This window comes from Haliotis cracherodii, unplaced genomic scaffold (genome assembly GCF_022045235.1).
Source record: "Haliotis cracherodii isolate W230 unplaced genomic scaffold, xgHalCrac1.p SCAF_13, whole genome shotgun sequence".
NCBI lineage: Eukaryota > Metazoa > Mollusca > Gastropoda > Lepetellida > Haliotidae > Haliotis > Haliotis cracherodii.
This window is the reverse complement of record NW_027266268.1, coordinates 22,828,557-22,842,369: the sequence shown is the minus strand read 5'-3', so window position 1 is coordinate 22,842,369 and position 13,813 is coordinate 22,828,557. Positions and strand designations below refer to the sequence as shown.

Genomic DNA, 13,813 nt, shown 5'->3' with positions numbered 1-13,813 from the left:
CAACAATGGTTTTACCTCAGGATATGCTAAACTGCTATAGAAAAGATATAGACTTCATATCCGAAAAATACGTTTTTTTTTAACCAAACATTATTGCATTGGAATTCCTTTCGTTTGTAATAGCATATGATTCTGGTGTATGCTTAACTGTCATATCCGTAATATTGCAACAAAATGTCCATTATTTTATGACTAAAACTCTGTAAATGGACCATTCTAACAACCCAACAACTTGGTCTGATCTGCTTGGGCTGAGTCCTCCTTTCCCTCGTTACGGTATAGGATAGTAACGAGGTTACCTTGCAGAGTATCGAAAAATAACCTGTGTAAAACAGTAAGTTTGATAAAAATCGGTTAAAGGGTTAGGGGTCATAAACCCTTTTATGAAACCTGAATATAACAACCAGGTGGCCGGTCGCTGTATAGAGAGAACTAAAAATGATTAGTCATTTGCACATCTAGACAAAGTAACGAACAATTAAATCTGCGAAGTTTCAAGAAAGTTCGATAGGTATTATTTCATAGTGATAACCCTTAATGTAAAAAATATTATCTATCACTTCAACCCTTAATGTAAAAATGTTTACATTAAGAGTTGTAACAAGGATAAACCCGCAACCCTTAATGTAAAATATTTTTACATTCAGAGTAATTTTTACATTAAGGGTTGTAACAAGAGTTAACACGTAACCCTTAATGTAAAATCTTTTACATTTAGAGTAATATTTACATTAAGGGTTGTAACAAGAGTTAACACGTAACCCTTAATGTAAAATCTTTTACATTTAGAGTAATATTTACATTAAGGGTTGTATCATGGCGCCCTTTGAAATCTTGGTAGACCCAGCATGCTGAACTGTACTTCAAACGCTATGAAACGTGGACACCAAGGCTGGCGCTGCTGGAATATTGCTCGACATAAAGGGAAAGTTTAATATAAATAAAGCGACAAAACCCTTTCCATATCCAATAGAAATTTCTGAATAAAGCAGAGTCGATTGTACAATTCAGACTATATCATGAGCATGTGTTTATGAATCACTATCAAATAGTAATGATACCGGGTGTTCGCGAAAAGGTGATCGTATCCTGCCCCACCGGGGGCACCCGTGAAGTGTTAAACCTGTCCCTCACATATATTGGAAACTGAGTCAATGCGTGTAAAATTAAATATGTTGTGCGTGACAGAATTCAAAATAAATATCGACAGCCATTTGTAGTTCAACCACCTGCCTTTACGAACCACGTGTATTAACGGCAGGCTCAAATTCTCCCAACCTCCACCTTGCTATTCAACATGAGTTCAGCCAATCAGCGACCAGCAGTCAATATCGACGTGTGCAACATGTGTTGAGGCGTCAATGTGAGTGAATTCCCGATCTTCGAAGTAGCCCCGGAAAGATTTAGTTTCAAACTATGTGACTTGTGTTCAGCTGAATGTTCTTTGTGGAGTATCGTTTAAGTTTCACTCGGAAACGGACAGCAACTTATCAAAATGGCAGCATCCCCGCAAGGCTACATGTCTGATCATCGTTATATCGACAGGGGCAAGAGGGAGACGGCCTTCTCCATCAAGTGGATTGTGTATTGTGTGGTGTTTTTCTCTGTGATAATATGTACCAATTCTGTAGTTCCATACCGTAACTGTGTGTCAAGCACGCGTCAAGACATGGCATGTTTTGCCTCGACGGAGAACGTTGAAAACATTAACATGACGTTGACGGTAACGCCGCCCGACGTCACCTGTGGGCAAACAACAACCGATTTCTACCTTCGACTTGGAGATGTGGTGAGCTTTCATGAGTCATTTGAAGTCCTTTAGGCTTAACTGCGTTATATACTGTATATTCATGTCACGTCAATACGTGGTTTACGTGACGATCAGCTAAACATAATTCGTTAGTATTATTGTCTTAAAACTATCAGGTGTGATATTTGTCTTACCGGATACCGCGTTGCAGGGTAACATGAAGAACTGTCTGTATATTTATTCGCGTGAACGACATGAATTCTGATATTAAGATTTCTGAAAATGAAAAATGACTTCACCTTCAATCTTTTACATGAGGAAGAGAATTTATGGATGTCAACGTCTTTATTATGAGGAACACAACGTTAAGGAGTATATGCTTACTCCTTCATCAGTTGAATGAATGCTATGAGGCAGAGAGTATATATATGTACATGTAAGAACAACAACGGTAATAAGATAACAAAAGGTGGCCATGGAAACTTAACAAGGGGAACCAACATATACTTGGCGCTGATAGTTATGGACAACTGGAAGCCAGGACGAAATTATCACTGTACATATATATGTTCTCTGTCTCATAGCATACATTCACCCGATGAAGGAGTAAGCATATACTCCTTAACGTTGTGCTCCTCATAATAAAGAAGTTGACATCCATGAATTCTCTTCCGTATGTGTATCACTTCTAAATGCCTTTCAAAGACTTCCACCTATTACATGATCTTCATACCACTCTCATTCTCGCCCTGTCTTCCTTTTAATTGAAATTTCATAAATCTGGAAGAAGAAATAAATATGATATTGATGAGATGGTTGTATATTAATAACGGTCGAGAAAAGAAATGAAACTTTTAATTGTCAAAAGAAATAATAACCATCTATTCTATCGAAAATGCCTTCTTTGATTTCCTTCTTAACTGTCAAAGAACAAAAACGTAATTGGTAACATCTTTTTGTTTGATTTTTTAAATACGAAATTGTATTGCCTTGCAAAATCTGTGGGAGATGCACGTGCATGGATTATCACGATGTCGTCTCCTATACAACGGTGATATCCTAAACTTTGATATATAGAGAGTACTTTTAACTTAGACTTGTCAGGGCCCCTTTCAGTTACATTAAAAGAGAATTTACGCCAATTTTCCAGTAGATATTGTGTTATGTATTAATATGGTTTAAATGGCTCTATTATACCAGTGAACGTAATTTTTTCTAGTCAGTTAATATATAATATTTAATTATATACATCATTAGCATGTGTGATTGTCTTTCATGTTCATATATTTTACATTGCTGACAGATTGATGTATCCGAATGAAGATGAATTATATGTTCATATATGCTTATGCATGAGTAACGTTGAATTAAATGTAAGCGAATGCTGGTTAAATTATTTCAGGGATTTATTCACGTAAGTAGATATACAGCTGCTTTGGTATGAACCTAATACATGATTTATATTTATATTTTATATTTTAACGATACGTATTTATATTGGTATCGTTTACATTTAAACATGTTTTCCTAATGAATGTGTTTCTGTTTCCTTCTCGTGTGGTAAGAATATTTTAATTACATTCCTCCCAATGTTGCCTTGCACCACTGTTGCTATGCTACATCCGCTCGGGGACGTTGCCAGGGGGCTGTTTGTCAAATCCTTGTTCTAAATATATATCTCTGGGGAGATTCAGGGTCAGAATACGCCCCAGTGTACCCTTAAAATAATCAGGTGGTCAAACCCTAATTTTCTTATTTGTTAGTTTGTTGTTTAATGCCCCACTCAGAAATATTCCAGCTATATGACGGCGGTCTGTAAATAATCAAGTCTGGACCAAATAATTCAGTGATTGACATCATGAGCATCGATCCACGCAATTAGGATACGATGACACACATCAACCAAGTCAGCGAGCCTCACCATCCCATCCCATTAATGGCCTCTTACGACAAGCATAGTCACTTCTTAGGCAAGCATGGGTTCTTGAAGACTAATTCTAACCCGGGTCTTCACGGGATAAGCCCTGATTTGACTGATTGCGTGTCATCATACCCCGATGGTTGAATGTTGTCCATGCTTGTAGTCACTGGTTGGCGAGACTGTAATAAAACGCCATGATGTAGCGGGAACATATGGCCCTTTAGTAATACTTCACCTCCTAACCCCGCCCTATTCTATAGTGAGATATGACCCCCCCCCCCCCCCCCCCCCCCCTGCTATCCGTCCCCGAGCGGTGCCACCACGTGGCCGGGCACGCTGCAGTATACCGGGCCCAGTTCACATACCCGTGTAACCATGCATGATGGTGTTGTAGTGCAAATCTCCAGGCTCCTATTGGTGTTGGCAATGTAATGGTACGGTTGATGTGAGAGCCTGAAGGTTTTGACTACATCCAGGTCAGCACTGTATTTAGAAATCACATACAATGAAAACGTGTTAACTCGAAGTCCGTGAACTCGATATATTGATTTAGGCGTTATGACATTATAGTCCCGGCAGAATCCTTTTGGTCGGGCATCTGCACTTAGTTTGTCTCGAACTACCGATTTCTCATATACTGTTTATACGAAGATAAACGACATCGAGTTAACAAGGTTTCATTAAAAGTCAACTCTGGATATAACGATCGACAATGTAAAGAGAAGTTACGCTTGGACCATTTGGCACTCCAAGAAAGTTTCATGAAAACTATTTCAAACCCATCTGTTCATCTGTCAACTCAAATTTGCAGTTAATAATTATCCATATACACATAGAGGACGTCTTATTAATAATAAGAACCTAGATACTAGATAGTGAAGCATAAACTCACTTTAGGTCTTATTGTTAAAGGAGTAGTAAAGATTATTTGGAATAAGTAATTTTGTCAGAACAGAGATCCCCTTTAAATCTTTTAAGTATTACAGTGAGTATTAAAGGAATTGGGAATAGATAGTTTTAGCAGAACAGAAAGGAGACCCCTTTTAATTCTTATCATTACAGGGGTAATAAAAGTTATTTTGGTGGGTACGTTTGGCAAAACAGAAACCCCTTTAAATCGTGTTACTATTACAGTGAGTATTAAAGGTATTGGGAACAGATACCTTTAGCAGAACTGAGACCCCCCTTTAATTTATTATTACTTGATGTAATATTGGTAATTGAGTAAGTCATTTTGACAGAACAGATATCCCCTTTAATTCTGCTTACTGTTATCACAAAGGGTAGTAAAAGTGATTAGTATAAGTAATATTTGCAAAACAGAGTCTCCCTTTAACTACTACTACTACTACTACTACTACTACTACTACTACTACTACTACTACTGGGTAGTAAAGGTTATTGGGAATGGGTTACGTTGGCAGAACATGAACAGACCTAACCCGTACCTTCGACTTCTTTATATCCAGAGCTGACAGCACTCCTAATCAACACAACACAAACGCTCATAATTTCAGGTTCCAAGTAACAATGTCTACACTGCTTTAGACACTAAGCTGTCTGCTACTTTGTTAGTCATCTGCAATGCATATATATGCTCCACCTATCACTGCTGCAGGGCTGAAAAAGGCCTCTTAATGGAATGTAGTTTATATATGGAGACCTGCTGGTTTGGACTATCCTGCTTTGTTATATACCCGTGCATGCTCAGTCTTAGTAAAATCACATCTAAGTCCTCGCTATTGCTAAACAAATATCTGAGGACATCCCATTACAGGTCACGCCAGAACTATGTTTCATCCGACCAATCAGGGCGTCGTGGGAATGTGTTTTCAAATCATGCAACCTCGAAAAGGGTAACACCGAGTATTCCGAACCACGGTTACGGGCTGGACGACTGATTCCATCTCTAACTTTAACTGGATAAACATTTGATACGGGAGATACTTTCCATTGCCCGTGGGAAACACTGACACCTTGGCCGTCTATTAGACATTTCCAGATTTTTCTTTTGTACAGTTTTCAAATTTGGAACGACAACTTTGTCAAAATAGTCTTTTCAAAGCGCAGTCTGGAATGGAAGTCGCCAGTTTGAAACTAGTGCCGTAAAACTCGAGATTGCTGATTTCTGATTGGCTAATGGCCGCTTCTTGTTCGTCATTTCTTTGGTCGGGATGGGATGTCCTCAGAACTTTGTGTCGCGGCACGAGAACTGAGGTCCGATTTTAATGAGATTGGTATATATGCTCCTCATAAATTCTGATGTACTGTGATAAATATCGCACATATGCGAAATTATGTGGCGTTATTAAGGTTTAATATGTATTTTTAATAAGTAACTGTAAAGGTAAAATCAGATGTTGTCACACACGTAAAGCATTCGGGCAACAACACACGTCACAGAGAGAAACACGAAATTCAGTTTCTATCTGAGCTTTAACGACGAAATGGACCTCCCTACTTACCATTTGCTGTATTTCTGTCATAAGATGTACACGAACGTACGTACGTTACGTACCGACTGGAGTAATTCTATCAGCAATTGTACGCATACGCATGTTTCCATTCCATCTTTTGGTGTACACGCACGTACGTCTTCGTGCCATGCCTAGATGTACACGAACGTACGTACGTTACGTACCGACTGGCGTAATTCTATCAGCAACTGTACGCAAACGCATGTTTCCATTCTATCTTTTGGTGTACACGCACGTGCGTCTGCGTGCCATGCAGTCCCTGAGTGTTTCTTCCGTCAGGGTTACACTAGTCTAGTTTACAACTGGAGTGTTCCTGCGACCAGGAAAACATGTACGTGTGTGAAAGTGCCCTCTTGAAGGGCTAACGTGTTTCGGTCTTCGCTACGTTAACGTGACATGTCGACGTATTTTGTTGTCCGGATGTTGGCGTTCTTCCATTTGCAATGAAGTTTAGTGATGTCTTGAGGCCATGATTTAACTTCTTTCTTCCTGAGCAAACGCAAACCTATGTTCACTCTGAGTCAGCAATACCTACGCACAGAAGCTGTACATAGACACATAATAACAATCGGGCTTCTGTGACAGTATGTGCGCCTTATGGTTTGGGCAACTCACCACAGCACAGGGGGCACGAGTGGCCCAGTCGTCTAAGGCGCCGCGATTCGCTGTGCAGAGTTGCGACCCTTGGACACGCCAGAAACCTATGATTGTGGGTTCGAATCCCGATTCGCCCCGATTATGTTTCTAGGTTTGTCAGCACCATACCTGTGCTCGTGGGTTTCACCGAAGTGGTTAACGTCTGAGGCCTGCATCACTTCGGGCTTTCCTCCCACATTAAGCTGACACGCCGTGATATGACTGGAATACTGTTAAAAGCGGCGTTAAACCCAACTCACTCACTCACTCACCACAGCACAGGTTCAGGGTTACTTATGATTGTCACCTGAATCCTTTAACAGTATCAGCGGCTGTCATGCCAAAGTCTTTGTTTTCTTTATAACCGATAATATGTTTCAATTTGTTTGCCCACTGTATGACGCCGAAGCGAGTGTATGTACAAAATAGTATGAATTTTTAAAAATATAGCTAGAGTTGTACACGATCCTGCACACAGGTTGAAAATAGCCCACCAGGAACGAGAAATGAGATTTTCACAATTTAAAACTGTCGGGCCAAATAAAGTATACACCCATGTTCGTTGGCGGCTAAACATGAAACAAACAAGAAATGATTATTCGATGGTGATGTATCTGATAACAGTATCATAGCTGTGCTGGGGGCCTCACGTTGGCAGTGTTTCGGCGACTAGCTGTTTTTAGCCGAGTAACGTTTTAGTAAGGTTTGTAATTTTGGGGTCAAATCCACGTTTCAAGTACATACTTTTTTTTACCCGGCAGTTTAGAATTCTGAATATAATTGCCAGGATGTAAACACGGGGGCGGGTTATATATCCCCGGGGACTAATGGCTTAAGGAACTTTGCGAGCATGTTCAATTGGACACCTCCCCGTACTGTTCTCAAAAAAGGGGGCGGTCGGGTAGCCTAGTGGTTAAAGCGTTCGCCCGTCACGCTGAAGACCCGGGTTCGATTCCCGATATGAGTACAATGTGTGAAGCCCATTTCTGGTGTCCCCCGCCGTGATATTGCTGGAATATTGCTAAAGGCGGCGTAAAACCATACTCACTCACTCATTCTCACAAATTAGGTACATGTGACAGCAAGTCAGTTTCCACATGACATCTGCACAATCCCTAGAGGAATAAATCGCTTCACTGTTTTTAACAACGCATTGCCAGTCAAGAACGTGTTCGGATCGCGGGTTAATCTTTCGCTTCAAACCACCGCACACCAACACCGAGTTCGATTCCCTACATGGTTACATTGTCCATTCTTCTTCACCTCCATTGTGATATTGCTGGAATAAATTCAAGGCGGCCCAGCAAAACATTGTGTAATACGGGATACTGTAGGAGGTACTGAGGACTTTCTTCTTCCGTCTATAAAGGTAATAAAGCCAGGCATAAGTTGATGGTGAATCGTTCCCCCATACCCTCTTGCACAGAGCGTTTTAGCGCTACCTTAATTATATGTGCATTTTAAAGTAAGGGTAAATACTTTAGTGCCAATTATTGGAGTAGCACACATAACTTTTGTACGAGTTCATCGGTATTCATACACACAACAATAATAACAACAACAATAAAAATAACAATCACAACAATGATAATAACAATCTCAGCAAAAATAATAAAAATACCAATTATAAAAACATAATAACGAAAATAACAACAATAACAATTACAACAATGATAATAATCTCTGCAATAATAATAAAAACAACAATAAGAAAAACAACAACAATAATAACAATCACGACAATGATAACAACAATATCAACAACAATAATAACAGTAACAACAATAATAACAACAACAACAGTAATGGTGAGTGAGTTGGGTTTAACGCCGCTTTTAACAGTATTCCAGTTATATCACGGCATATCAGCTTAATGTGGGAGGAAAGCCCGAAGTGATGCAGGTCTCAGACGTTTACCACTTCGGTGAAACCCACGAGCACGGGTATGGTGCTAACAAACCTAGAAACATAGCCGTGGCGAACCGTGATTCGAACCCATTATCATTTCTGGCGTTCCCAAGGGACGCAAGTCTGCACAGCGAATCGCGGCGCCTCACTGGGCCACCCGCGCCCCCAACAACATTAATAATAACAAACACATCAATAACAACAACAATAATAACAACATCAATAATAATAACAACAAAAACAACAATAATAATTGCTGACTCATGATGAAAACAAGGCATTCCACAGTTTTATTAACGAGCCAGGGATGTAGGACAGAATCTCAAAGAACAAAACTGGAGAATGTCTAGTTGAGGTTGTGGAAACTAAAGAGGAATCATCCAAATACACAAGACCCCGCTAATCCAGACTCCCCTCTTTACGGAAGTTAACTGTATGTTGGAACGCCCAGTTAAATACAAAGAGATGTTTATTTCTTATACATTTTTGTTATACCGCTTTCACTGTCAACGGTGCCGTCCCGACAAACGCAGTTTCACTGTATTGGTCGATTATGTCTATGGACATACTATTAGTTTTAAGCCGAGTAACTGCCGTTAAATGAATAGATTTTAATGAGTTCATAATGAACCCGAACTTCCTGTGTGAAGCAGCTACTAATTTTAATACAATAGCCAACCACAATGTGACAAGATAATTATCACCTAATAAAGGATGTAAGTGATATTATGTATTGCATATTGAGAAGCAGAGAAAATAGGATTGTCAAGCAGAGAATTTGGATATTACACAACGCACATTTACACAATTGCACAATTACATAATGCACATTTACACAATTACACAGTCCACGTTTACACAAATACATAAAGCACATTTACACAATTACACAGTGCACGTTTACACAAATACATAATGCACATTTACACAATTACACAGTGCACGTTTACACAAATACATAATGCACATTTACACAATTACACAGTGCACGTTTACACAAATACATAATGCACATTTACACAATTACACAGTCCACGTTTACACAAATACATAATGCACATTTACACAATTACACAGTGCACGTTTACACAAATACATAATGCACATTTACACAATTACACAGTGCACGTTTACACAAATACATAATGCACATTTACACAATTACACAGTCCACGTTTACACAAATACATAATGCACATTTACACAATTACACAGTCCACGTTTACACAAATACATAATGCACATTTACACAATTACACAGTGCACGTTTGCACATTTAGACCTTCTCCTCATCACGATACTAAACTTCACTTCTGAATACATGTGTCTTATAAAGCATCCAGGTGGCTCGATTGATTTTTTAGCATGGCAATATATTTTATGCAGAACGTATTTGTATTAAATATTTTCATAGATGTTCTCTGTATGTCAGACAATATTTTCTAGTGTAACATCTTCTTAAAGACGAATGCTCACATGGAGTAGCTGTACCCACACATCGCATAGATTTACATACACACGTCAAATACTGACTTCAGCATCACTGATACCTGTGTACACATGTCAACTACTGACTTCAGCATCACTGATACCTGTGTACACATGTCAACTACTGGCTTCAGCATCACTGATACCTGTGTACACGTAAACTACTGGCTTCAGCATCACTGACACCTGTGTACACGTCAACTACTGGCTTCAGCATCACTGATACCTGTATACACGTAAACTACTGGCTTCAGCATCACTGACACCTGTGTACACGTCAACTACTGGCTTCAGCATCACTGATATCTGTATACACGTCAACTACTGGCTTCAGCATCACTGATACCTGTATACACGTCAACTACTGACTTCAGCACCACTGATACCTGTATACACTTCAACTACTGGCTTCAGCATAACTGGTACCTGTATACACGTCAAATACTGACTTCAGCATAACTGATACCTGTATACACGTCAACTACTGGCTTCAGCATAACTGATATCTGTATACACGTCAAATACCGACTTCAGCATAACTGATACCTGTATACATGTCAAATATTGACTTCAGCATAACTGATACCTGTATACACGTCAAATACCGACTTCAGCATAACTGATACCTGTATACATGTCAAATACTGACTTCAGCATCACTGATACCTGTGTACACGTCAAATACCGACTTCAGCACCACTGATACCTGTATACACGTCAACTACTGACTTCCGCACCACTGATACCTGTATACACGTGAAATACCGACTTCAGCATCACTGATACCTGTATACACGTCAAATTACGACTTCATCGTCACCGAAACCCGTATACATGTCAAATACCGACTTCAGCATCACTGATACCTGTATACATGTCAACTACTGACTTCAGCATCACTGATACCTGTATACATGTCAACTACTGACTTCAGCATCACTGGTATCTGTATTCACGTCAAATACCGACTTCAGCATCACTGATACCTGTATACATGTCAACTACTGACTTCAGCATAACTGATACCTGAATACACGTCAACTACTGACTTCAGCATAACTGATACCTGTATACATGTCAACTACTAACTTCAGCATCACTGGTATCTGTATTCACGTCAAATACCGACTTCAGCATAACTGATACCTGTATACATGTCAACTACTGACTTCAGCATCACTGATACCTGTATTCACGTCAACTACTGACTTCAGCATCACTAATACCTGTATACACGTCAAATACCGACTTCAGCACCACTGATACCTGTATACACGTCAACTACTGGCTTCAGCATAACTGATATCTGTATACACGTCAAATACCGACTTCAGCATCACTGATACCTGTATACATGTCAAATACCGACTTCAGCATCACTGATACCTGTATACATGTCAAATACCGACTTCAGCATCACTGATACCCGTATACATGTCAAATACCGACTTCAACATCACTGATACCTGTATACATGTCAAATACAGACTTCAGCATCACTGATACCTGTATAAACGTCAAATACCGACTTCAGCGTCACGGATACCTGTTTATCATCCAACATTGTAGATGTCGCTGCAATGAAAATGCATCACAATCCTTTGCAGACGTCATTGGTTACCATGACGTCGCAAACAAATGACATCATTAATGGCTCCGCTAGTGAAGCTGTTAGCAGTACTTTTTTTATACTTAGACACTGCTTATTACTGTCTACAAACTGAAAAAAAGTGGAAGAATGATGTTGGATGATAAATAAAATCTCACCCTCGTGTCTTTTGATATCAAATATATCAACACTCTTTGATATATTTAATATCAAAAGACTCTCGGTTGAAATTATCTATACACACATCAAATACTAACCATTGATTACCTGTGCACGCGTAAAAATACTGACTTCAATAACGTGCTTGAAACGGAGATATGCATGATGTTGAAAATCAGCTATCTCCACAGCTGTGAATGTTGGCTAGGAGCCCCGCCCAGGAGGTCGTGTAACTGAGACGATGCAGCAACTGCTGTTACGGACCCCGCCCAGAGCACAGTGCTTGTGTGACGCCCAATGTAACACACATGGACTCTGGGCATATTCTAAGAGGTCGACCTGTAAAAATAACTTTTTTCATTACTGTATACGACGTGGCTAATGCGAACACGAATGAAGCGTGGTGACAGTTGTAACGAAGCTATGCAAACACAACCAGTGCACAACACCTTTCTAATGCACGTGTACGTTTCGTGCCAGTTGAGACAAATTTGATATCACCTAATTCCATTTCGGACTACGAAATATGATTGATGAGGCTATTGACGATACTGTATCCCTCAAATAGTACAAACCTTTATATAGCACATGAATTACATTAATATTATATATTGGAATGTTGGAATGTGCCCTCAGGAATGTTTCTTCCATTTTCAGTTAATTAAAAGATGCTCGTTTAGATTATATATCCACACACACACACACACACACACACGCACGCACGCACGCACGCACTCACGCACGCACACACGCATGCACGCACGCACGCACGCACATATGTCCTTACGTACAGATCATGGCTTATGATAATTTATTTTATATATAGGCATTCTTCGATTTTACACCTACAACTCCCAATGTATACAAAGCAACATGAAATGTTATAAAACAACTTTCAATATGATTTCAACAGTTAGAATACATAAGTGGATTAATAAATACGGTGTTTTAATCACACATAACACGAGTTGTAGGAAGGCTGGTTAATACAATATAAAAAAATATTTATGTAAATATATTTAAAAACCGATTTAATCGGGAACGCTTTGGTCCGGATTTATCGGTTTTTCCTTCATTGAGCACGAGTGAGCCTTCCCGTGACACTGCCCTGCGTGCCGCGTCAAGATGTTACTTGAATACACCGAGAGTGTTTACTTTTGAAAGAACCGTTCATCAGCTGTGTATGTGTACATAAACCGACTATCGATCTCCCAAGTCCCTAAGCCCGGGACGTATTGATCAGTAACAGCAGTCCCCACATATAAACGAACACATACATTGTATGCGAATTCGTCATTTCATACGGGTTCCGATCTTGTTTACGAGCCATTACACGACCCTGATAGCTGATTGAGTAAGTATGGTTTTACGCCGCTTTTAGCAATATTCCAGCAATATGACGCCGGGGGACACCAGAAATGGGCTTCACACATTGTACCAATGTCGGGAATCGAACCCGGGACTTCGGCGTGACGAGCGAACGCTTTAACCACTAGGCTACCCCCCCCCCCCCCCCCCCCCCCCCCCGATATGCAGATTTCAACCCATAACCACACTAAGTACTGGCGTCATCATTTCAAAGGAAAGTGATTCTAACTTACTAAAATTCCAAGTTGCGTGTAGGTTATTCTACATATTACTCTTTTTTGGAGAAAATATGGTAAAATGTGTTTCGCGATCACGTCAGCTCCACCAGTCTATTGTGGGAACAACGTCATAAAAAACCCGTATGTGACGTCATAAACAATAGATGACATCATCTTTAATTATTTGCGACAGTGCGTTGATATTACGTACACGAAAACAAAACAACACTTTTCATATTCATAAGAAATGTATGATAAAAGCAGGGTCGGTTGTTCGAT

General features: G+C 39.7%; 1 protein-coding gene across 2 annotated transcripts in view; it reads left to right on the top strand.

Annotated features, from left to right (window-relative positions):
* Positions 1-1,377: 1,377 nt before the first annotated feature.
* LOC139459771 (laminin subunit beta-1-like) overlaps positions 1,378-13,813 on the top strand; it is a 61,590-nt gene continuing 49,154 nt past the window's right edge. The window contains exon 1 of one of the 2 annotated variants that reach the window (XM_071241434.1): positions 1,378-1,786. In XM_071241434.1, coding sequence (XP_071097535.1) covers positions 1,496-1,786 — 291 coding nt within the window. In that variant the 5' untranslated portion in view covers positions 1,378-1,495. Of the gene's footprint in view, positions 1,790-13,813 lie in introns of both variants that reach the window. The other variant, XM_071241432.1, reaches the window with a different exon arrangement.